At 37.6% G+C, this 26,405-nt stretch overlaps 4 protein-coding genes across 7 annotated transcripts; all 4 read left to right on the top strand.

Moving 5' to 3' along the window:
- Positions 1-846: 846 nt before the first annotated feature.
- LOC132916428 (protein yellow-like) lies at positions 847-6,861 on the top strand. Of its 2 annotated transcripts, none has more exons than XM_060976433.1 (6): positions 847-1,038; positions 2,883-3,396; positions 3,533-3,635; positions 3,716-3,804; positions 4,419-4,711; positions 5,126-6,861. In XM_060976433.1, exons 2-6 carry the CDS (start codon positions 2,899-2,901, stop codon positions 5,388-5,390), a joined length of 1,248 nt encoding a protein of 415 aa, XP_060832416.1. In that variant the 5' UTR covers positions 847-1,038; positions 2,883-2,898; the 3' UTR covers positions 5,391-6,861. The 2 variants fall into 2 exon arrangements, with proteins under 2 accessions (XP_060832416.1, XP_060832414.1); XM_060976431.1 differs by having other exon boundaries at positions 849-1,038; positions 2,898-3,396.
- Positions 6,862-7,279: 418 nt separating this feature from the next.
- Positions 7,280-11,845, top strand: LOC132916425 (protein yellow-like). Of its 2 annotated transcripts, XM_060976427.1 has the most exons (7): positions 7,280-7,525; positions 7,958-8,148; positions 8,803-9,004; positions 9,124-9,302; positions 9,756-10,222; positions 10,550-10,793; positions 11,049-11,845. In XM_060976427.1, exons 3-7 carry the CDS (start codon positions 8,806-8,808, stop codon positions 11,232-11,234), a joined length of 1,275 nt encoding a protein of 424 aa, XP_060832410.1. In that variant the 5' UTR covers positions 7,280-7,525; positions 7,958-8,148; positions 8,803-8,805; the 3' UTR covers positions 11,235-11,845. The 2 variants fall into 2 exon arrangements, with proteins under 2 accessions (XP_060832410.1, XP_060832409.1); XM_060976426.1 differs by lacking the exon at positions 7,280-7,525 and having other exon boundaries at positions 7,581-8,148.
- A 1,041-nt stretch (positions 11,846-12,886) lies between these two features.
- LOC132916429 (major royal jelly protein 2-like) lies at positions 12,887-15,258 on the top strand. Its single transcript, XM_060976434.1, has 6 exons — positions 12,887-13,265; positions 13,342-13,505; positions 13,725-13,940; positions 14,038-14,309; positions 14,682-14,814; positions 14,923-15,258. Exons 1-6 carry the CDS (start codon positions 13,031-13,033, stop codon positions 15,136-15,138), a joined length of 1,236 nt encoding a protein of 411 aa, XP_060832417.1. The 5' UTR covers positions 12,887-13,030; the 3' UTR covers positions 15,139-15,258.
- A 1,547-nt stretch (positions 15,259-16,805) lies between these two features.
- On the top strand, positions 16,806-26,153 carry LOC132916422 (protein yellow-like). 2 transcript variants are annotated; one of them, XM_060976415.1, is made up of 6 exons: positions 16,806-17,060; positions 18,584-18,807; positions 23,291-23,430; positions 23,688-24,011; positions 24,082-24,331; positions 24,797-26,153. In XM_060976415.1, exons 2-6 carry the CDS (start codon positions 18,591-18,593, stop codon positions 25,735-25,737), a joined length of 1,872 nt encoding a protein of 623 aa, XP_060832398.1. In that variant the 5' UTR covers positions 16,806-17,060; positions 18,584-18,590; the 3' UTR covers positions 25,738-26,153. The 2 variants fall into 2 exon arrangements, with proteins under 2 accessions (XP_060832398.1, XP_060832397.1); XM_060976414.1 differs by lacking the exons at positions 16,806-17,060; positions 18,584-18,807 and adding an exon at positions 20,709-21,369.
- The last annotated feature ends 252 nt before the right edge of the window (positions 26,154-26,405 follow it).

Here is a 26,405-nt window from a genome sequence, read left to right as displayed (position 1 = left end):
TGGAATCCGAAGCGTTCCAAACGAAATACTTGTAATTTTCTCGTTTGTATTACAGCTGGGATACTGTGTTCCATGTGAGCGTTTTACGTAGCTAGTCACTATGAATGCTGAATGTTAGTCCTTGTAGTATTGTCCGTAAATCGCTTTCTCCATTATAGCGATTCGTATCGGATACATTCTGATTCAAAGTCCTGAACCCTCAAATCGTAACCTTTGCTCGCGTAACATAGGATTTCCTCAAGTATGACGTATCATTGAAACATTTTAACGATGTCATCGAATCGCTAATACCATAGAATCGTAAGTTCGTGAGATTTTAGAATTTTATAAACGTAATCTTCTAGCTACAGCGTATAAGAAAATTATCCAACTAGAACTTTTTGGACCACAGGTAGTGCAATTTCTTTTTTGCGAATTTTTACTTTTATCAGAAAAGGTACCGGACATAAATATTCCAGAATTATTTCAAATCTTTTGAAAGTTTCGAAAACCTAAAAAAGGAACACTGTATTCAATGTGAGACAAAAACCAAATGCCGTTTGACCCATCCTTATTTCAGTTCGAAATTCCACTTTCAAAAATCTAATCTACCAGCATTCAAGTTCACTTGAATTCTACCGGACACTAGCGTAATTAATTTACAGAGGAAATTCGAAAGTAGCTTTTAAAGATCAGTGGCAAGATCAATGGTAACCTTTGTCGAAAACACACCCACCTTGGTCTATCGAACACATTTCGCGAAAGTGTATCCCTGAATGTCACGAAGGATCATTCGCCTCACTGGTATATCGTATGTATACTTATACAATGTGTCTATTTTCTGTGGTTAGCTCGCCTCCTGTCACTCGGACCGCTAGGATCCTAGTCGATGCAAGAAAATTAGACCAGTCGGTGTTGAGACAGCGGGACTTGGTACACGCTCGTTCAACGGATTTGCAGCTAGTTCGAGCTGGGTGCACGACCTCGCTGGATGAGTCTGTTCTTTCAATTCCTTTGGATTTTCATATTTCAAGTTTCACGATTTTTAGACTGAACAAGGTTGGTTTTTTATATAATTTTTATTGATTTTGTTCGATCTTTGGCAATGACAGTGGCTCACGAATGGCTTACTCGAACCCTTAGAAAATTCTTATGGATATCTACGTGCGTAATACAAAACGTATTAAAATTTTAATAATATTTCAAGTGTCGTGAATTATTATATAATATAAAGATCGTTATAGGTAAAAAGCTTTGAAATAGAATACTGTGATATAGTCGATGTAGCTCGACGACACGCGAGGATGTTTTTGCTCGATCGCGAAACATCTTCGTTGATCGATGAACATTACTGCGGAGAATGATCGATACGTTAGAGCGTAAATTTGTAACTTTCCGGGAAATATTTGAAATATTCAGGTTGTGTAACGTTTGAAGATCGAACGCGACGTTTAATGACATCCGAGACCCGTTGCACTTGAACCGTGTAAAAAATTGTCAGAGCGGAGAATTAAGACCGTGACTTTGTTGGAATTCAATAATCGATAACTTTCGGTCGCGTCAAATCACCGGTTCATGCTCCGTTAGTTCGGAAAATTGTAACATTTTCGTTCTCCTCGTTTGTAACATCGTTCCAATCGAATATCAAGATGAATGAAACAAAAACATCTTTCTGATAATGAATAATTACGGAAACAGCGTAGATAATAAAAATTCTTATTTTTAAAGTTTGACGACATTTCATGTAAATAATTTATAAACCATAGATAAAACTGAATATACAAAGTCATATTATATTCGATTGGTATCGTTAGCAATATCTTTCAGCTTTCCAATATTGACATTTCACAATTTTTAACATTTTATTTGACAAACATCTACAATTTTCTGAAATGGAAAGCACCGTTACGTATGAGAAACGTAAAACGTTTGCCTACGCTTATAAAATGTATTATCGCATTACGCAAAACTACGTCTAGCGAGTTTGCATAAATATTGACTAGTATGTAATTTATGCTTGAATATCGAAATCGGATATCCGATGACTTCAAGATCAAGTTCGATGACTAAGTGGGAAAATTCTTCTCAAAGTAATATCACGTGTTACTTTATCTAACTATGATGCATTCAAAAATTTCCAAATTTCATAAATTTCGTCGAATTCTTTATGGAAACTTTTATGAAGATAATTGCTCTATTGATGCGATCTTTAATTTAAGACGACGATAATCAATACGAATGTTGAGTGAGACATTCGCGTGATAATATTCAATAGGTGCGTGATACGTGTTCTTGCTAACGCATGTCCGATCAACATCATTGTGTCGCGTGCATTGTGACCGTTGGTTGTTATAAAATACGCGGAAAATTAATTGGCAAGCCTACTCGTGCACGTCTTTTCGGTACACGATACAAAGTTTAATCGATCAGTTCTTATTTGAATATCTATCGGTCTTTGGAATCGAAAATTTGTACGTTCGTGTCTTTCACACCATCAGAATTTCTCAGCTCCAAGCATGCATGAAAGCATAATAAAAATATTTTTACGACATCAGTTGCAACACAAATAATAACCAGTTGCATTGAAATATTATGCATCGGTCATCTTTACATACGTATTAGGGTTGCGTCCTTATTTCGTTTAAGTGGCAATATAAATCGTTTTATAGAGTTAAATCGTCTGCCATAAAAAGTACTCGAGACAAAGACTCGTTAAAGCGATGTAAAAATGCACCGTTTCGTTTCAAGAGTTGCCATTCAAATGCTAACAAACCTTGGTTTTCGATATTTAAGCCATTTTGTGTACCTTCTACGCTTTCCACTGAATTATTCTTATGCAGAATCTACTGTTCTCGCTGATAAATCGCCACAAACAATATAAATTACGTAGTCTTCGTTCTAAGTCACTTCTGTTGTAGAATGCAGCTACTGATCCTCTTAGCAGGACTCGCCTGCGCTTCAACGACCGCAGAAGTCCTCGAAACTATAGCTCAATGGCCATTGCTGGACTTTGCACTTCCGTACGATCAAGAATTTCTCAATCAGTATCGTCCAGAGAATGTAGTACCTACTGGAATAGAGATTGCGTGGGACAAAATCTTTATAAGCGTCCCAAGATTACGAGCAGGCGTTCCGGCGACCTTGAATTACATCCCGAGGAATCTTCCGCTAGAAAGTAGCCCGCAACTCCAAGCTTACCCCTCTTGGGACTGGCACAGCGCTGGAAAAGGCGATCTGAACTGCTCCAAGCTGATATCCGTGTACAGGACTAAACTAGACAGATGTAATCGACTATGGACTGTAGATAGCGGCGTAATAACGTCAATTGATGACTTCAGACCGGTTTGTCCTCCGAAAATAATGGTGTTTGATGTGAAAACCAATCAGCTGGTGCGACAGTTCACGTTTCCACGAGAGGTGGGTCTTGAACGTATCTTACGAACAGTTGATTGATAAGGAAATCAAGTTGACTGATGGGAAAATTTACGAATATAGCGAATTTATGAGATTGTTAACGTTAGATTCTTTTAAAAAGTCAACTTTCTCTCTTCAGGTTTTAAGACCAAACACGTTGATGACGAATTTAATTATTGATGATACCGCGGCAAGTACCTGCGACGACGTGTTTCTTTATATATCTGACACTGCAGGACCTGGTAAGTAAAAATTCCTAATTATTTATTTCATTTTACTTTTATTTAGATGCTATAGTGTTACTGTTACTCTTTGTCTCAAGGTCTATTGGTATTCGATGGTGCCAGGGACAGGAGCTGGCGTGTGGTGCACGCAACCATGTATCCACATCCAGAATTCTCGACTTACAGGGTAAGAAGACTATAAATTCGTTTGAAACATTCTTTTCTTCCTTTCTGAACTATGGCCAACAGCGTATTCAACTCGTAATCAACACAAGATTAAAAGATTGTACGCGTGGCGAGTAAATCGAGTTGTAAAATTCTTCCGCGGTGAGTTCCTACGGTTATGCGGCTTCTGATCGCGATGAATAGTTACGCAGCCAGAGCCGAGTCGAACTTCGTAATGCTCGCCACGATTTTACTTTTCTGCGTCGAGTGTTTTACTATCTAAGAAATGGCAAGAAATTTCACGCTGAGGTGACTGCTTCGCGCGTTCTGGAAATTTATAAGAAGTGAACAGTCTATAATGATATCCTCTAGATAAAACAAAAAGAAAAAAAAGACAATAATATAATAAACTTGAAAAAATTTGACAAGATCTTCAATTCATTTTCAACTATAAATCACCTTGACCTCTTCAGGATTAGATCTTTTTTGTAGTATCGGAGAAATTTTTGAGAATGAAAATCCTTCTTTTCTTCAACTTTTGTAAACACACATTGTATCAATATCTAAGACCACGGTTTTCTTATATATCCTACAGATACTATTTAAATCGTAAACGGATAAACGTATTTTATACAGATTGGCAGCGATACGTTTGAATTGATGGACGGTGTCGTTGGACTCGCATTTTCTGCCAGACTTGGAACGGTTTACTATCAACCTCTAGCAACCGATCGTCTGTTCAGCGTGCCAACCACTGCACTTCAGGCGGGTCCACCAGCGTTTGGTGAACAGCTACCGGTGACCTTAGTGGGTAAAAAATCTAGTCAAGGTCTTGCTCTGGCCGTTGATCCACGAGATGACACGATCTTGTTCTCGCCGCTTACCGAAACAGCCATTGCCGCCTGGCAACCACAAACTAACCAACAGAGGTACATGCTATTATCATTCTACAAAGATAACCTTGTGTTATATTTAAATGAAGATGCGTTAACAATCGTAAAAATGACGATACATATTTGTTCTTCGTAGCCTCGTTCGCTTTACAAATAATTATCAAATTAAAAAATTCTCTGATATTTAAACGATTTTTTAGCAAGTTATTCTTTTTGTAGAATATTTATATAGCTTTTTATCGATTCGAATCAGGTTGAAAAACATACATATTTAGAGTTTCATGCGAATTTTTAAACGGTAGAAGATCCTCCAGGAGGAAGCCTGTACCATGTATTTTTATCTTCCGACTAGATTTTAAACGTCAGGGAATTTTTTAAAAGATTTCATGATCTGCCATGATTCTTTGCCATGATCTGTCTTTTTATTCGTATCGATCGAATTTTCCTCAGGATCCTAGCTTATAGTCCGGAGAAGCTGCAGTTCGTTGCTGAAATTCGATGGGCGGAGCGCGATAGTGGCAACTTTTGGTTAATGACCAGCAGGTTCCAGAAGTTTTTCAGACGAGAGGTGAACGCACGCGATATCAACATTCGAATAATGAGGCTGATGCCCATACAGCGTCCGCTGAAACATCCGGTCCTCGATTCATTTACTCGGACCTACTTACTTTCCGACTTTCCGTCGCATTTCTACAACAACACAATAGGATTCTAAAAGGAAGAACAAGTGTCGAAGAATCGATTGCGTCCTCGACGTACTTACGTACGTCTACTAGGAAATTTTCTTAAACTTCCCTAAGATTAGAGTTAGAATAATCTAGATGTACATGGGATTACCTTCGAACAAGAGAAATCGAAGAAGCTTCATAAATTTCTTTTAGCAAGGAATCTCGTTAGAAAAGAGGGAAAAATGTTTATCGTTGACATCTTAGCAACTGTAGAGTAGAACGGCACTTTTGTAAAACATATACTATAAACATGGATAAACATTTATATTTTACAGATAAACATTTGTAAAACAGAGAGTAGCGAATGTTATTGTTAAGCAATTTCAACGTAGGTGTTCATTGGAGAGTATCAGAAACGTATCAGTAATTCGTAGAACCGAGTATTATGTTATATATAGAAACAAAAGTATTTTGTACCGTTATTTATTCATTAAAAACTAATGCTGTTTATTCCCACGATCATTCGGACGATTATTTATACAGCGAATCACATCATGTTCCAATACAGCAGATAAAATTCCAGGAAACCTATTTTGTTTAAGGCGTGGAATGTTTTCTTAACTCGTACGGCTCCTTTTACATCCCATATATCTACATGTTACTTTTTCAAAATGCTTGTGAAATACCAAGGTTTTACAGGCTATAATAAATTATAAAAAAGACCGTGAATATAAAATTCTGTATAAATTATTAAAAATCGATGAATCATTTCGAACTTCGTAAGCTCAGTGCGAATGTATGTTTAAGATATATTTAATAAGGAAAAGAGTTGTAACAAATAAGAGAAAGAAAATTTTAGAAAAAGGCAATGTTCAAACAGAGATGTCCCGACTGAATGGGATTTTTAGAAATTAACAAACATCGATAGAATTACAAACTCGCAATGATTATATTTATCTATTAAATAAAATTCTACATGCGTAAACGTAATTACACAATTGATACTGTCGCAATCGTCATTTATATCGTTCGGGTCTTTGAGAAAAAGCGAAAATTGCTGCCGTTTATGTACACAACGTCACAGATAAAAATTCTATTAAACTATGGAGACAGAATTGCATATACTTATTACGTAATCCATGAATTATCTCTGTATAACCGAAGAGATATGCATTTATTGCAACATCCGTCACACATCAATTTTAAACGAGAACAGGAAGAAATCGAAATTCATTATTGACAGTTCATTGACATTTAGAAAATGTAATAGGTTTGTTATCTCGTAATTGAACAAGGGAGCAAGAAAAATATTAGTACAAATATGCCAATAACATATTCGTATTATGTACATATTGTTAAGTTCACTCTGCTGATATTAAAATACGTGACAATACGTGATGTATTGGAAAAATGTAGAAGACCCTGAGAAACGAAACTCTTCAATTCCATTTCCTGCAAAATTTGTCAATTCCAGTGTAAGAAAATATATAATTATCGTTTAATTGTTCAAAAATCAAACGATCGATTTCGATTAATTCATTTTCTACTCATTCATTTATATCGAGCTCAGTTTTAAAAGAATGTAGCAATCACGCAAGAATTTTACTCTAAAAACAGAGAATACGCAATTCCTATTTCGCAACTAATTTACAGTGTCGGTACTCGGCTGGTCGACAAAAACCTAATTCAGTGTGTCGAAAAATTTACGTTCAACTAACGATCTCGACTTTTCCCTAAGATGACGATCTAAGAAAAAGAAACAATCAATTATATTTACGTAAAATCTTAGATCAATTTCCTCGGAATATCTTGTCACCGTTCCAATTTATCGCACTCATTAATTGTCTCTCTAAATATACTGGGAGTTTCCCACGCGTTAATCTCTTTTGATGCTATCTAACGTTTTGCTATATAAGATAAAGGCGAATGTATTTAGCTGGCTGATAATTAAATAGCCAAGTGAAATTCTCCGAGTCTGTGGTCCTGGCATGTGGCCGTGACCAAAGAGATCACGACATTCGAAGGAGCTCAACTCACTCGATCTTAGTGAAGAGACTTTATTCGCAATAGAATCGTTGCTCCACGAGCATCTGTCTGTTCAGTCGGTGATCGAACGCGGTGATGCTATGTGCTACGTTCCGCTCTGTCTTGTTTTGTTATCAATGAACTGATTGCATTTAAGGTAGATTCGTTGTTTCTTCTACAAAGCTAGACAATATTCCTGACAGTTTTATATAATATTTATTACAAGTATTCGCATTAAATATCGAGGATTCTAGAAATTCCAGTGAAAGTTAATCAAATTAAGTGATCGTTTGCATGATCGCTGATCTCGGAAGAATTTTAATTTGTGCATTACCCTACGCTGATATTCGTATGATTAAAGTGCCGGTGTAAACATCGTCGATAGCGTTAATGTTATTTTGCATTTTAGTACTTGCAAGATACCAGAATACTATATCCACTATCAAAGTGCGTCAACGTCATTGACACTGGTTCTCCCGAAAAAAATTTAAAAAAGCGTTGAGAATCGAATCTCGATACTTTCAGTCGCAGGAATCCAAGTCGATGCCATTGCGCTGTTAACAGCTTTTGTTAATGTCTTGTCCGTTAGGTGAAAGTTGCGCGGGAGAAAGAGTCAGGTGACACCAAAAAGAGATTAATTTCATGAGAGAACGAGCAAGAGGGACAGAATTTTTCTGAACAATTTGGCACAACGAAATTTTGGATCGATCTACAGATCGCCTTAAGAATTGATAGTGAGCTAGTGTACACGACGTTCCGCTACGTTTTTACAATCTTGTGGTGAGTTTTAACATGTACTCTGTTATCGTAGGCTTTTTAACAACTATAACAACTATTAACAACTATAATCGTTTTTTCTGCTCTATTAAGAGATAGCGTCAGTATGATTCGATTTTAAGTTGCTAAGACTGTGCAAAATAGATTAGATAGGTTTTCATATGCACAATCCTAATCTCTTTTATTCCTTTCGATGATAGTTTCGAAGATGTGATAAACATCGCGTATTTATGTTACGCAATAAATGTTATCGAAGTTTTAATCTCACATTGTTCACAGCCTTCTTTTGAAATATGATCGTATGATTAAATATCTAAACCTCCGTTGTCATAAAATGGCTCTCTCAGCGCAATGTTTGAGTATTCATATTTTTTTATGACGAAATACATACCTATTTATTCAGGCGTTTTAAGAAAGATAAACGTAGCTTGATATCGTAATTACCATCGATTGGAAATTAAGATTCCGGATGATTGAGACGTATAAAGTCTTTCGTAGAAATGGTAAATCACGTTGATGCTTCTAATCATATACAATTACAGAGGATCTGTCATAAAATAAAACCGAAAAATTGATTTTCCCGATAACATAGCGTGGAATTACTTGCGAATAAATCACTGTCAACGTTTAATCGGTAATGATTTCGTCATTTTTCAGGAGATGAGGCAGCTTTGCACGTGGATCCTGCTGCTTTTGACGATCGTCAATTTGCGAGCTCTTGAAAAATTGAAGATCATCTACTCGTGGAAATCGTTAGATTTTGTATTTCCAAGCGAGCATGCTAGATTGGCGGCTATTAAAAGTGGAAATTTTATACCTGGTGCGCCATTACCCATCGACGTCGATGTTTACAACGGAGGTAATAAAAAAGACGTAATATTATCTAGTTCGAAATAGTTTTCCAGTTAAAAACATCAATTTTACTTGCAAAGAATTTTTTACGATCTTACGAATGATATATTTTGTTATTGTTTCAAGAGTTCAAATCGACGGTGTTCATCGCCATTCCAAGGTTTCAGGATGGCGTACCTTTAACTTTGGGTTATGTCACCGATGAGGTATCGCTCGATGGAAATACCCTAATCGCACCATATCCAAATTGGAGTTACAACGACGCAGGAAACTGTGCATCGATAATCAGCGTTTACAGAATGCAGGTACGATCGAGGTTTCCAATCATACGAAACACTGTTTTCGACATTTAGACATTTGCAACTTGAAAGACTACTATTTTATATATTTCGTATTGTTATTTTCACATTGTTACTTACATATTTGCACATTCTTCGACGAAGCATGAATAATACCCAGGAAAATGTCTACGTTTACTTATGCATTGCATTTCGTATGTAAACAACGACTGATAAACTTATCAACGACCTATTTTTCTACGTAGTCCACAATTCGAATATGTTGTTCCATTTTCCTAATGCAATCGTTAAGCCGAATCTACCGTTTCCTCTGACGCATTATGATAAACAAGTTATTAAATTATTACCCTCGACCTCGAATAAAAGGAAATTCCTTACCGAGCAAGAAAATTCTATAAATTCTTCATGTTGCAAAATTTAGTTCAGTCACTAACAAATACTCGATCATTTGCCATTCAGATAGATGAATGCGACCGATTGTGGGTTCTCGACACCGGGAAGCTAGGGAGCAAACAAGTATGTCCGCCGAAGCTGCACGTGTTTTCTCTGCGTGACAATAAACTGATCGCGCTGTACAGATTTCCCGAGCATCAGTTCAAAGATGAAGATTCTCTATTCGTCACGGTGGCCGTTGACGTCCGAGACAAAACGAACAACTGCAAGGACACGTTCGCCTATATCGCCGATGTGACAGGATTCGCGTTGATTGTCTACGATTTTCGTAATTCAAGATCCTGGAAGATCAACAACAACCTGTTTTACCCTTATCCGCCGTATGGCACATTCAACATCAAAGGTGACACGTTTGACCTGATGGACGGGATCCTTGGCCTCGCATTGGGACCGATTCACAACGGCGATAGAATTCTTTATTTCCATTCGTTGGCCAGCAGAGTGGAATCCTGGGTACCTACCTCTGTAATCAGGTGAATTCTCTATGATTGTTAATTTATGATTGTTCTGGCATTGTCTGCTGTCTTATCGCGATTTAAACGAGCTTACGCGTGCAGGGAGAAATATATTCGATCGATCGGCTGAAACTGAAGTTGCTGAAGCGAGATTCGAGTTTGGACCTTTCGGTCGGCCGGACGACTGTACCTTCGATTAAGCCAGTCAGGCCGTCGATGAATATTTTCTCCCAAAACTGCCAAGTCTCGAGTGGCTGTCGCGTACGCACGACAGTTACAAAGTTGTTACAAAATTACATAGTTACAAAGAGGTACTTTTAAAAACGATTGTTCGTTCGAATCCAGGAATTACACACTTTTCCACGAGGATCCCAATGCCGCTGCAAGATCGTTCGTACCGTTTGAACACGAGAGGTCTTCGCAGTCCGTAGCCGAGGCTATGAATCATGACGGAGTTCTTTTCTATGGACTGTTGTCTGATCTAGCGATTGGATGCTGGAACAGCAAGCATTATCCTCAGTTTGGAGGAAAGAATAACGAGATAATCGTCAGAAACCCGGAGACGTTGCAGTTTCCCTCTGGTTTGAAGGTATAAACAAAGCATCTGGCATGTATCGATTCGCCTTCCTCGTTAGATTGTTTCGCATTGTTCCAAGCGTTTATGTAGAATTCGCATAATTATTCCGTCAATGCTTTACAAAAGCATTTAGTGACACACCAAGCATTGTTTTTCAACATGTTGAGGAAATTTCCTAGAAAGATCCATTCGCAAAATCCATTACTAAGTCTAAATCTTCCTGATGATGTAACACGAATTCCAACAGTGATCGATGTTCTCTTTCAGATCATAACATCGAAGAAGGGTAAACAAGAATTATGGATCCTGTCGGTGTCTTTCCAGAGATACATGAGCGGTACTTTGCACTCGAACGAAACCAATTTCAGGATCCAAGCTGGTTTCGTGGAGGAATTAGTTCGTGGCACCAAATGCGACGTCTCCTCCCTAGGAGGACGTCATCATCGGCAATGAGAGTCGTGGCACCGCGAGCAGTTCTCCGACTATTATCATCGGAGTCTCTGGCCATCATGGCGATTCTCGACCATCGCCAATAGACCATTTTTTATGAACGATCGTTTGGAATCGTATTATGCCCAAAACCACTTCGAAAATTACTATCACCGTCGTTATCCGTGGCGTCCTTTCGCTATCAGATCCATGGACGCGTATTCCTCGTGGATCAGAAACGAAAGATTCTAATGTCAGTCGCATGATTTTGAGATATTCAGACCAGGATAAATGACGAATGAAATTGTAAAGAAGGATTTGTGGTATTAGTCAACGGAGAAAAGTCACGATTTTGGAAGGAAGGTTGAGCTTAAATACGAACTTTTGTTGCTGTTCGTGGTGCTGTAGAGGTTTTTGGAGTTTCGCGAGCCTATTTTAAGATAGACAATATGAAATTGAAAAAACGATAACTCCATGAGTTAAATTTGTAATAGAAATTTGTGTAATCGCGTTAATTATTAATATAGATTTATTAGGATATGTTATTTATTAATATCGACTTATTTGATCGCGCAATTGTGAAGCAGATTCTATGTTTGTACAAGTTTTAGTATTGTAATAAAAAATGTGAACGTTATACATCGAATGTATTTACTCCTCTCCCCAAAATTGAAATTTTTATATAAGATAAAAATAACGAGTGCTTTCAACAAATGATTAATAAATAAGTAATAAATATGTCTAGATACTAGATATTATATGTATTATACACCTTAATTAAAGAATGTTTCACAATTGCAATACATACGTACACCATGGAGAACGTCCTATTTGAAATAAAAGGGATAAAAGTGAAAGCGGAAAAGAGTATTAACAATTTGACTTTATGATTTATTGAACTTTATTGCATAAGGTATAGAAACTATAACCGAAGCGTTTCTTCGTATTGAATATGGAAATACTCACATATCGTAAGAAATTTTAAGGACGTATTTTCCAGTAAACTATTTGAGAAGCAATTTTCCTAGATACTTTACGTAATTACATTTCCAACAGCTATAATAAATTTTCCAAATCTTGATCGTCTATTATATTTCTGTACCATAATATATTAACTCTGATATTGCGTAATATTGAGCTACAGGATTAATTGTGTTAAAAAAATTGCATTCTTTTATCTACTTTTAACTAATCTTTCTACAGGAAATTATTATTGAAAAAACATTTACGTGTAGTCATATAATTATTTTTATCTAAAGTATTTCTTTCCATGTGATTAAGTCGAAAGCTTCTACGAGTTCTAATTCTTAATCTTTCCTTCTCCGTTTACGTTTGTACTCCAAAGGGCAATTGACAGACTTAATTTTAGATCGTCCTGAGGGATCTGCTGTAATTTGAAACTTTTTACTGCAATAGAATTGTCACAATTGCATCAAATTTTCACTAAATGCGTATGAAAAGTCGTGTCAACGGTACAGGACATGTTCTCCTGTTTCATCAGGAATTCATTCATTTACCAAGAATTATCTATAATCATTGTTTAATAAATCATTACCTGCCACTTAATATCTTAAAATGTGTCAAAGTTGCAGGAAACATAGAACAATACTTATTATCTTATCTGTCTGAAATATAGAAGGCCGTTACCACTTGTATTTATTGCCCGAACATTGGTCATAATTTCGCATTTCCTTGTTAGAATCCTTTCACGCATATTGCATTTTCATTGCTACAATTTCGCGCAGGTGCTATTGTCTCTGCCTGCATATTCCATTTGTGATTTTTATCTTGTCTGACGGGACAAATTATTCTTCAGCACCATGTTAACGCCATGGTTGTTGGTCGTGTTCCTTGGTATCATTTGTCAAGGCTCTACTTTCTGGATAAATTCTTATAATCCATTTGCGAGGAACTTGGAAAATGCGATGCGTGTGGTTTACGAATGGAGATATATTGACTTTGATTTCGGAAGTGAAGCAAGAAGGCAAGCTGCCATCAATTCTGGAGAATACAATTATACGACAGTCAATCCCATAGACGTGGATCGATGGCGCAGTAAAGTATCAGTTACTATATTATTTCTCCTCGCAGAAAACAGTTAATTAAATATTCTTCGTACTCTTCATTAAAGATCTGACATTTGTCACGGTGATAAGGGACAAAGGCGTGCCTTCGTCTTTGAACGTCATATCTGATAAACGTGGACCTGGTGGCCCTCTTCTGACACCGTACCCCAATTGGAACTGGACAAGCACTGAAAATTGTTCTAACATTATAAGCGTTTACAGAGTTTCGGTAATTCGAAATTTCTCTATAATTTCAACAGAACTCTATTTATCTGAACACATCGGACTAGAAGCCGTATAATAATTTCTCACCGCTAGTAGCGATTCTTCGTATATATATACTATACTATACTATAGTAGGAGTTTGTATTTAGATAAATGGGCAGGAACTCGTTTGATGGAAGATAAATTCGCTATCATATAATATTTACTATTATATTTCTATCAGATCGACAGATGCGACAGACTGTGGGTCTTAGACACGGGTGTTATCAATGATGATCACGTGTGTCCTGCCAAGCTCGTTGTCTTCGATCTAACAACCTCTGAGCTGCTGCAACAAATTGAAATACCGGAGAACATCGCGATAAACTCGACGTCGGGTCAGGGATTATTAGTAACTCCAGCGGTTCAAACTTTTGATCGTGATTGCAACAGAATCTACGTGAGTCTTCTTCCACGTCTTATCTGTTAGGGTTAAATCTTGATCGCACATCTGTAACTCTACTGGAATTAGTGAAATATACTTGTTGATGCTACAGGTGTACATAGCGGATGCAGATGGTTATGGTTTAATCGTTTACGACGGCAGTTCATTTCGGCGACTAACTTCGAACGCGTTCAACTTCGATCCCAGATATACAAATTACACGATCGACGGGACAAGTTTTCAATTACAAGACGGTATCGTGGGAATGGCTATATCCCCCGTGACGGCCAATCTTCATTTCAGTCCTATGTCTTCTCATAATTTGGACTATGTTAACACGTACCAGTTGATGCAGCTTCAGGGCGATCAAGTGCAGTATCAAGAGTAAATATAAATTGATAAATAGTTCGTTGACGTGTTACGCTGTGGTTAACACGCGAATGCGTGACCTGACCATGATGTAAGGATATAGTGCGTGATCGAGCTAAAAACGTAACGTACTCCATCTTTACGTCTTTATGGCTCTGGCGAATTATCGTTCTGACGAATGAAACGTTTGAAGATTAAAATACATTCATTCATAAGAATTTATATACATATTTGATTGGTTTGGTATTATTCGTTAAAATGAGATTTCGTCAGAGTTGTAACTGCTGGACAAAATGGACGGGAAGAAAACTGAGAATTATCGAAGCATTTTATCAACTTACAAGTTGGGAATTTCATAAACGTTTATGTTTCATCTATGATGTTCAGGGCCGAAGATATTCTATGGACTCAATCGAGCGCTAAAGCGGTATCGACAAGCGGAGCTGTTTTCTTTGGACTCGTGAGTGATACGTCCATTGGCTGCCGGAACGAATTTCGTCCGCTTAGGAGGGAGAATATCGTGAGTAGTCACGTATAGACATTTTTAATCTTCTCCTTTCGATTATATTGCTCGTTATATTTTTTAAGAAACAAAATTGAAGAAATTAACGCAATTTTGCAATTGTAGAGACTAGTCGCTAGGAATAGACAGACTCTCCAATTCACCAGCGGTCTGAAAGTGAAGGATTGCCTTGGAAGAGAAGAGCTGTGGGCAATGACTAACAAATATCAAAGAATAGCAACGGGGACCTTAGATTACGATGACGTGAACTTCCGAATTTTGAAAGGAGACGTGGCAAGATTGATAAGGGGCACTCGCTGTCAATTATTCGACGTTGTGTGATCTATTGATAAATATATTAAAATCCTGTTCTCGATATGAAATAAATATTACACGAAACTCGGTTATATCGTAGGTCGGGGATAAAATAATGAAATATATAATATACTTGGTGTGATAATATTATTAATATTGGTGTGATATTATCGTCTTAGTTTCAGTGTACCTTTTAAAAGTTTATTTCTATTGCAAGCGCAAATACAGCGTTTTACATTTATGTACCGAGAAACGAAGTAAACAAGGAAAAATGAAGGGAAATAAAAAGAAGGAGAAAAGGGAGGGAAAAGAAGAAAAGGTTTATTGTCTAGAGATAATCGTACCTTAAAGCCTAATTATGCGATCACTCGAACAGAATGACCTGTTCTTTCGACATTTGTTTCTGGATACCTTCATTTCGATCGTCATCGCTTTACTTTTCTTTTAATTAAATCGATCAATTTAAAACACTTACGCAATAAAACAGAAACTCTCCTTTCTGTTTGAAAAACCTGTTGCATGTTGAGTAATTCTTCCCGAACTGACCGTAGGGGTTCCTATAAATCAATCGTTCTTAATATAACAGAAATGACGTAACTTTTTGAAGTTTCTTAGATCGAGTTTCGTCTTATGTAAATTATTACAGTACATTGTTAAAGGCGATAAATAAAAATTATAGATTATGGAACACGATAAGTACTATAAATGGCGATGACTCGCGTGGGCTCTAGACGGCTATACAAGAAACAGGTTTTCTTAATGACTCCATCAGTATGTTCTTTTGTATTTTACTTAATTCTTCGACCAACAGTTTGTCAATTTGTTACGATAGTTGGTAAGTTGAATCGTCCAAAGGTCACACCAGATCGAATCCGTAAATCGGAAAATAGAAAAAGACGATGATATTACAGACATTACTTTACAAAATGCGCTTTTCGAATCTATGATTATTTATGTTATGTTTTTGTGATAAATAAATTTACAGAAACGAGTTATCGAAAAGATAAACGCCAGTAATGTAAGGTAGATCGCTCATGAGTTTCACGTTCATTCTATTATTCGATAATTAATTAAATTCGTAGCATTTAGAACGATTGAACGCGAACAAAGTTCTTGATATTTCTATTCGCGATGTTTCGATAAAATTTCAAGGTGTATGTATTCCAGAAGCTTATCCATCCACATTAACTTTCCCGCACAGTTCAACTTCAACTTCTAATTCACTTTGTAATTCAATTAGAATTCAAAAAACAAATGAAAGTAATAGCGAACTGAGGATATTACACAACTCGTTTTAAATTAAATTTCATTGATATTATCAAAAATATTTCGATGTTCCTCCGATAATTATAACTAGATAAAAATAAAGTATGACGTAACGTAAACGTTACAGTAATTATTCGATGAAGTAACTACCTGCGTTTAACGCTGTTATTATCAATTGAATATTTTATTAGATGCATTATTATGTTTATATAAAAAGAAAACAACGAGCACGAAAAGCGGTGGTTGTAGAAGTAGAAAAACATTGCTTTCTGCTTTCTCGGTTCGGCCGAACCGTACGATCCAATTTCAGTCTGTCCATCGGTCCTCGAGTGTCAGTACGCGCGATTAAATAATCTCGAGCGGTTCTGTGCATCGTTCTGTATACCAATTACATCTGAGAAAATCGAACAATCGTAAGAAGTGGCACCTCAAAAGAAGAAAAATCTACGTCTCGATGTATATTTTCTACCATATCGTTCTCAAGTACCTCGTGAATTTAAAAGAATAAAAAGGCTTGGAAACTTTCTTCCTCATAAATCCGTAATAGCACGTTCTTGTAATTTATTATGATACGCTGTTCCGTATTCGATCGGATCAAACAAAATTAAGAAATTTCTAAAGGAAGCGAGGATCTTTCTACGTGTTTCTATTATTGCAACTATACAGAGAAGATACATAATCAGGTAAGTCGACGAAAATTAGTCATCTGAAAAACAACGTAGTTTCCTACAAGGCTTTAGATATATTTGTTCATTCTGATGTATTCGCCTGGACGTTAGTTCACCAGGAAATATATCCATTGTAGCAATACGTTTAACCGTATTGTTCCTCTTCGATAGTCGATATTCCGTAATATTCCTATTCGCTGGCAGAGAGAATTCCTGGATATAGACAGGAAATAGTTGGCGAAACCGAAAGTACATTATCCGGTGAAAAGCAGTGTTTACTCTTAATTCGCGGCATTTGTCTCGCGCCACTTGTCGAACGAGTCATTGGAACGAGATAGGTAGCGTTTCGGATAATGTGGATCATTTGTTTCTGTGGCTTTTCAGTCGGTTCGACCATGAGCTTGACTTTTATACGATCGAGACAAATCGCTAGAGATTCGTTTTTTATTTAACATCAAGTTGGAGGAAGGAGCGTTTCCGCTTCCTTCTTTTATTCTTTAAACGCGAACGATTCGTTCGACACATCTCTCGGTAATATTTTAACGAATACGAGTGAAATTTACAATATGCCGAAGGCAGAATGTGTATGGTAAAAAGGGAAAGCGTATCGATATTTAATTGCGTCTAATTTACATGCGCGAGCATGCATCTTTCTCTCGATGCACTTGCGTTCCGTGCTGATACTTCGTCTTCCGGCTTGTTCACACGTTTGTTAAGCAAGCGTGTTAAATGTCGATTCGTTGACGCGAAAATATTAACGCGACATTGGTTCAAATTTCGTGTTATAAATGTAACGAATACGTTCAATGTAAGTACCTTCGTAAGATCAATGTTTATTCATTACAATATAACATATTACATAATATGTACACATAACAAGGCTGTTACATTTGAATTTCACATTAACAAGTTTTAACTCGCGTATATTCTTCTTTTAAATAGGCAAGTAACGTGATTCTTGCGACAGCATTTGAGATTAAAGTAAACGGTTTTTAGCGTGGGCTGTGGGGAAACGTGTACTTTTCTTTTTGTGTTTAAATAATTCGCTTTTTTCGGGTTATATTGTGAAATTGTCGAGTAAACAGCGAATATTTCTCTCGCAGCTGCCGAGAAAGAACCTTAAAAGTTTAATGCACTCCTACAACCAGAAGGTACAAGATAAAAGCCTGACATTTGTCACAGATATTTTCCAGTGAATACTCGCCGACTTAGCAAAACATTTTCAATCGATAAATTAAATTGAAATATTGCCGTATTAGAAAATTATAGAAGGATTAGAAAGATATTATTATTCCAACACCTGAAATTAATACAGAAACTGATTCGTTCAAAAATGTTATCATCGTACAAATAGCTTTACACAGCAAAACAAGAAAAACTCGTAGTCGAGTGGCCGCAGCTATTACGAAATAGTATGTAGCGCCTTGAATGGCAGCTATTATATTGCGGTCCACGTTTTTCCACGACACTTTCTCGATGACCCAATTGCGCCACTTAATTGAGACGTACAGGTGATCTCTCGTCTCTCTTTTTTGCAGACATGCCATGACGAGAAAAAGGAGAAGTATCGAATCGGAAGTTGGAACGCGCGGTTGGTCGAAGAATTCATGGACGTCGACCAACCTTATCAAACAATCCAACAGCTATGCCTACGTCTCTCCGACTCATTCTTTTGGTTACAGCTGGGACACCCCTAATTCCAAGTACTACCATGGCTGTTTTGGTCAAAAGTTACCTAAAATGCGTGACACATCTGGCACAGGCAAGTTTGAACGTCGGTTTGCGACTACGGCATGAAGCGTTTGTAGTATGAACTTTCTTCTAATTGCGAAACATCGTATGAGAGTATATTTAGAAGAACGAAGAAATAGTAATACGTATTACCAATGATTGTAAAAATAGCAGCGAGCGGCGTGGTGTAACAAACGTAGCAGTAATAATAACGACGAAGATAATAGTATGAGGTTAACAATATTTAGAATACAAAAATATTCTGACACTTTAGACTGCGACATAAAAGATATAACTTAGAAAAAATGAAGCTGGCACCCCGCTGGGGGTAGCCACTCACATGCTATATTTATTTTTATTTTATTTTTTTTTCTTCACCAATAAGATATAACATTTTACCAAATGTCCATAAGGACAAATTGTAAAATAACCAAAATAAAATAAAAAAAAAAAAAGAAACGTTAGACTGCGGATAACAAAGGCATAAAAATGTAGCAAATGCGTATGATATGCAAGAATACGTAAAACAGTGGATTCGTGAAATCGAAACGTCGATATGGAATATTCGAATGAAAATTTGCGATTCATTTTAATTAAAAAAAAAAATACTCAAAATATAAGTCGAATAAGACCGCGTGCCATTACGTCGTAAAATTAAACAAAGTTTCGCCGCGTAAGAACAATGCTGGCGTTTGGCCGGTGTGTCCTCGTAAAAATAACTTTACCTCGTAAAACAAATCACTTTCCGGGAAAACCTATATACACGTGCGATTGTTCGGTCGTTTTTCACTGCTTCGACATGGCAACGACTATCGTAATTTGTCATTGCGCAATGCGATTTTCCTCGCTTTCGACAATCGAACGACGCGACGTGTGTGCCAATCTGCTACGAGACAATGTCGAACATGCTCGAATTATTCGGTCGTTAGGTACTCGAACGTGGCGAGCCATTAAAATTTGCATTAGAATTTTCAAGTTATCGATCAATTCATAAAAGCAGCGAGGACCCAAGAAGAATCTATCGCATCGATATAAACGCAGTCTCTCGAACGCATACTTTTTCCAAGCGATCGTTAAACAAGTGTGAAATGCTTTTGCCTTGAATGGCTGACAATCTCCGCGGAATTTCAATCATCCGCGCGTTTAATTTATCTCTGTCTCTCCTGTCCCTCTTTCTCCTGCTCCCTCTTCTTCTTCTTCTTCTCCTCCTTCTTCATGGTTCGTATCTACTTTGATCGAAGCAACTAAAGAGTTCTCACGAGATTAATGCTGGCGTAACGATGCTCCGATGCATTCGGCCCAACGAATCCCCCTGTTTCGTAACTTCGAACGATTGCTTCAAAACTCGTTCGGAATATCGAGCATCGGGGCAAGTAGCGAGTTTGTTGCTGAGCTAGATTGCGAGAAACGTTATGGCAGAGCCAGAATTCATGTTCCTGAAAATACAAGTAGAGTTACTTAATCGATAAACACTTGGCCAACATGATTTACGATACGAACAAACAATAACAACAATCTCGTTCGTTTAATTAAATCATTCGTCCAGTTAACATACTCATTAATCGTATCCGTTGTCTATCGTTTCTTATTTTAAATTGCAATTGTTTAGACTGAAATCGCTTTGAACTGAAATTTTCTAACGATAGGAACACACGATCGGATTGCAGCTACCTCAAAGAACATAGTACGATGTAAAAAATACCGCCATGGGAGAAGCTACCGAACGAAATTGTCTTTTAACTATTCATCAAACTAATCATCGATTTATTTGCAATCATCGTCGGTAATAGCTTCCACTATAGTATTAGAACGTGAGAAATTAAGTGCACGCTCAAGTACGCTAAAATGTCACCTATCGCCGTAATTATTGTCTTGGATCAGTTTCGCCATAGAGCCCATTTATTTCGACCGTTAATTATCAGTATTTCTCAAACGCAATTTCTGTCGTTTTCTCGTTAACTGTTACGAACGACATTCCTATATATACGTGTTATATTTATCAGATAAATTTCCTACGTGTGAAACGATTTATAACGATAACGATAGACCCGATCTCCAAGCATTAAGGAAGAAAGCAATTAAAACGGGTTAACGAGTTCCGCATGGTACGTAGCTCGTGTTACCGATCGTTAAAACATTTTCGCGTGATATGACATAGTTGCGGGTGTGGACGGCTCTCTTTTTCTTCGTTTCACGAGCACGGAACGAGCTCTCATGAACTCGCCGCCAATGACCTATACCGCGGTGCCTCCGACGAGAGGGAAAATCTTCTTCGAGAGAAGGGATTCGCCATTCTCTCCTTTCGTAGTACACCTAGACACACTTATGACCCGGATAGTGAATATGGCAGTCGGGTAACATCCACGCTCTCATCCCGAGCGAACATCTTCATTTGACCGTCATCTGTCGCGCGTTGTTCTCGATCCTTCTTGCAAAAGTCCAGCTGGAGTTTCTTGCTTACAGTTTCTACGCTTAACTCGAGTATCAGTCGACGATACATCGATCGTTCCGATTAATTACCGTGGCCAAGGAAGACTGAGAGTCAGTGGGTCACCTTGAAGAACGTTCTTCGTACTTCCGAGGAATCTTGCAGGTACTTTGATCGAAAGGATAGAACCCACACTGTGAGTTCAATTATTTCGCAAGCCTTCCTTTGTCTTGTTCCATATCGTCAGTTTATAGCGGCGAAGCGTGAAATATCATTGGAATTTATTGGCTATGTCCCGCGCTTCACTTTCGCGTTGATGAGATACGTGTCGTTGGATGCTGGATGAAACTTGTCGCGTTGCAAAAAGGTGAATGGTTAGAATAGTTCTGAATAATAAAATGAATAAATTCTAGAATAAAAAAGTTCTGAATAATTCTGTTAAAAGTAGGTGTATATCTCGTAAGGACCGATAGAGGATGACATTATGCGACGAACATAACTTTTTTGCATGTGAAGTGACGACATTTCGAAGTTAATTTTTGTTTTTTTTTTTTTTTAGTCAAATGCTGTATACTTGTTTTTACTTCAAATTTGTTTGCGTTAAAACACATTCAACGAGGAGACGACACACTGTGACATTTTACGTGGAGTGAACAATTTGGTGATTTTCCTTTGTGTCAAAGAAATTGACATTAGAGACAAAAATTGTTTTTCTATTCCATTTCCAGTGGATCGTTTTTCTTGATTTTCTCGAGGGAAAGTCTGGTCAAGCGGCTGTCGTCACCTTGAAAGTTGTTAAACTGCAAAATCATCTTGGATTTACGAGCGCGTTCGCTTTCCTTTTAAATCCGCCGTCTTCCTGGCTGACGCGAACGTGCTCGTGTTAATTGCATGTTATACACTACGGTCTCTCACAACCGGTGATGCAACTTCAACGTGCGTATTTTGGTATACTTAATACCAATACCACGATTTTCATTCACAAGTTCCCATCACGAATGATCATCATACTCAATGAGATCCTTTTCAATTTCTTCGATCAATTTTTTACATTTTTTAAATATTCTACTAGCCGTAGTAAATTTGTACAGCAATTATTGTATTATAATTAACGCAGCTTGAGAAAAGATGCTTATCTTTTTGCTGGATAATACATTACAGTGGCGTAAATATCTTGTTCACAAGTTTTATATTCACGCACATCGTGTATTTAGATGAAACGTTTAAATGAAACAGTAAAGCACGAATAAAGAATTACATGTAATGAAATAGCAAAGTTAAATGTCCTGTAAAGTTCCATTTTAATGTGACATTTCAGTTTCTTCGAGAAATAGGTTTTTAAAGATTTTATATTTTACTGAAAAACTAAAAGGAAGGCTATAAATTTATCCATTGAGAATAATCGTTTGATTCGAATCTCGCTTGCAAAGACATTATTAGAGTCATAAACCTGGCCAAGAAACTATACCGTAGAGAGGTATCGATAGGAAAGTAGCGATAACTGTAGAAGCTTGTCACGATATCGCCAGGTATAGGGCACCATTGCAGCCATAACTCGCGTTCTATCCTCCGGTGATTTTCGTAGATCCAATTTGGTTGAAAATACCGTTATGAATTCCTTATCATCGATCGATCTTTCATCCGCTTACCTTTGCTTCGCCAAATGTCAAATAAATGTCTATGACATTCAAACGAAAAAATTCAATGCAAACTTTAAGACGATCTCAGTCTTTCTTTTTACTTCCAGATTTATATTTTTCGAGGCCATTTTTTCAAAATGGTATCATCGTAAAAATAATTCAGAGACTCGTAAATCCCGTTATGGTATTGATTAGCGTAAAAAATTGAAATCTGGATCTCACAGCTGTCATCAGAAGTAAATTATACCATCGATCTTTCCACGTACTGCTGCCTCTTGTCCGTTTATTATCCAATAGCCATTGCATAACGATTATCAAATTCACGTCGCTCAGGGCAAAATGGTTACGCTCGATCGCGATAACCGGGTCAACGTGAACTTGGTTGAGAAATCGGCTAACGAAGGTCGTAGTTTCCTCGCATGTATCGGAATCTCCTTTCTTTTTAGGCATGGCGAACGTGATGCCGTGGCTGCTGTCGATGTGCCTGCTCGGTCTTCAGGAGATCGCGATCCAGCCTGCAAGCAACGCGCTTTCACGCGATCTTGGAACCATCAGCCAAAGAAGCGTGCCTTCGGGCTTTCGCTCGGTACGAACGCTTTCCCTCTGATGTAATTTAATAACATACAATTACCTCTTGTAAGAGACACTAAAGTAATTCCAAATGAGAGTAATTCAAGTTCATTCTCGAATGGATTTCAGGATAATAAAACCGAGTTGATAATTGAAATTTTCCACCTCAATTATTGGTAACTTTAAGAGTAAATTTATATAACATAGTACTTACTATAGTTGCTACACGGTATAATTTCCACGAATTCTGGTACTAAATATCGAATACTCTAGTCTTTAAGGAACTACAAAACCCTGATATCGAGCCACGATGAGCTTCCTGGCCACATAAACTGTGACTCACCAAAACTCGAGGAGAATTCGCTGGAGAGATTGTCCACGACTCCAGAATACAACAATCATCTTTATGGTTCGACGCCGGACTCGAGGGAATATTTCTCGAAATCTTTCGAGAAAAGGTTTCGCTCGAGACTACCAGAAAGAAACCTACTTAGGACGGATCCACATTCGGTGAATCAACTGGAATCTCATGGATTTAATTACGATTCTGGACGAGGGCAAATCGAAGACGATTATGTTGGACCTGCTATGGAATTGGTAAGTTTCACGAAGAATCCAGGCAAATACGTAAACACGTTTCGGATAAAACTTCCTAATAATTTGACAGGTTTACGCGTGGTCCACGATTGACTATACCTACGACAGCGTCGAGGCTCGAGATTCGGCTATTTACGACGGAGATTTTATCGCGGAGAACAACTTACCGCTGGGACTGGAAATTTGGAGAGACAAGGTTTTCATTACTCTTCCAAAATGGAAAGACGGTATTCCGGTTACGTTGGCTACCGTGCCCAAACCTTCCAAGACGAAAAGTCCCAAATTGAGACCTTATCCAGACTGGGGATGGCATCGACCAGGTTAGCGTACTTGAATACGTGCAAGATCCGAATAACACGTATATAGTACATGCGTATGATAAATTTTCAAATTAATTTTTCTCGAAAACAAAGTGTCTTGCGAAGATATTTTACTCTACATTTCCGACTAACTTGTTTTCACACGTGGAGTGACCTCCTGTCGATTATTTAGTTCCGTCCAGGCCGCTATTAGCCCCATATACTTTCTAAGCTTTCAAATTCAATTTTCTCGAAAACTAAGCCGAGAACGAGCAAATTTTATTCCACATATTTTTCTTATTTTTTCACAAGGAATCTATATGTTATTCGGCCGGATTCTGTATGTGTAATGGCTCACTAGAAAGCATTTACCATGAAGAGAGCTTTGATATCGATAAAATCGTGTGGCTAAATATCGTTGCTAAATGCTGTCGCATAATGTATGATTCTTAACGTGAATATTAGCGAACGTTATTTTATTACCAGGTAACTGCGATGGACTGACTTCCGTCTTTAGAGTGCAAGTGGACGAATGCGACCGTTTGTGGGTCCTAGACTCGGGCAAAGTAGACATCGCGAAAGGAGGCAAATCAGCTTGTCCTCCGGCCATCTTCATCTTCGACCTAACGACAGATACTCTTCTCAGAAAATACATTATACCGAGTGATCAAGTAAAGGAAGATTCGTTGTACTCGAACATAGTAGTGGACATCAGAAACGAGAATTGTCATTCCGCGGTAGCTTACGCTTCGGACGTGTTCCGCTATGGATTATTGGTCTACGACTTCTTCAAGGACTCCTCCTTCAGAATCCAGCATCACTTCTTTTACCCTGATCCTTTGGCCGCCAAATACGAACTCCATGGTATAAAATTCCAATGGACGGATGGAATTTTCGGGATAGCGCTGAGTCCAGTGGATATCCACGACGATAGAACCTTGTTTTTCCATCCTATGTCCAGCTTCCGGGAATTCGCCGTTTCGACGTCTATTCTCGCTGATAAAAAGACAGCCGAAGAGAATACGGAACTTTTTATGCCGATTGGTAGACCTAGAGCCAAAGACTATGGTCATTCTTCCGGTTCCGTGATCGATAGAAACGGAGTGATGTTCTTCAATATGGTGACCAGAGACTCTGTTTGGTGTTGGGACACCAGGAAGGAATATATTCCACAGAATCTTGGAGTTATAGGGACTAGTAATTTGTCCTTGGTCTTCCCCAATGACATCAAGGTTGATCATGAATACGATCAGAATATTTGGCTCATTTCTAATAAGTTAGCCATGTACCTTTATGGAAGTATCGATAGTAGCAAGATTAACTATAGAGTGTTCAAAGCTAATGTTAAGCAGGCTGTCAAGGACACTGTCTGCGATCCTAATTACGTCGTGCCTGGCTCTGAGCACGGTTACGACGAGACTTGTTGAAGATTCTTCGCATTTTATTAAGAGATTTGAGGTATACGTGGTGGGAAAGAATTTGTTAAAAAATTGGAATATTTGTGAATGAAAATATATGTTGGAGATAAGGGAACTGGGGCAGTCGTTCCTGTTATCTTAGGAAGACGAATGTGAATAAATGTTACGCCACGACACGTTGAGAATAGAGAAAACAACTACCTCGAATTCGTCTTCACTGAAAATAACGGAGAAGCTTTGTATTTTTTAATATTTTAAGCGTGATAAAATTTCTAAGCAAATACATTGGGTGATCACTTTGATCACAATGTTTTAATTCCATTCGTATATGGTATTGAAAATGAGGTAACGAATAAATGTACACACCGAGAGATCGTGCGACCAGGAGAAAGCGTATCGTTAAATAAATGTAGCATTAAAATATTCTTATGAGAAGAAAGATTTTCCCATGTTTCCTCGTTAGATGAAATGTAAACCATAGATACTCATTATCACTTTTGATATAAATCAAGCAAGTTACGGGGAAAGCCAGCATTTAAAGTGGATGAAAATTTTCTCACATACACTGCCAATTTTTATTCATTGTACGTATGCTGCGTCTGCGTGTTTAGAATATAGTTAAACAATAAAAGTAACTTTGCTAATTAATCACACGATTACACTCTTTCTGACTCCTA

The sequence above is a fragment of the Bombus pascuorum genome, chromosome 2, assembly GCF_905332965.1.
Source record: "Bombus pascuorum chromosome 2, iyBomPasc1.1, whole genome shotgun sequence".
NCBI classification, from domain to species: domain Eukaryota; kingdom Metazoa; phylum Arthropoda; class Insecta; order Hymenoptera; family Apidae; genus Bombus; species Bombus pascuorum.
This window is presented reverse-complemented; position numbering and strand designations above follow the sequence as displayed.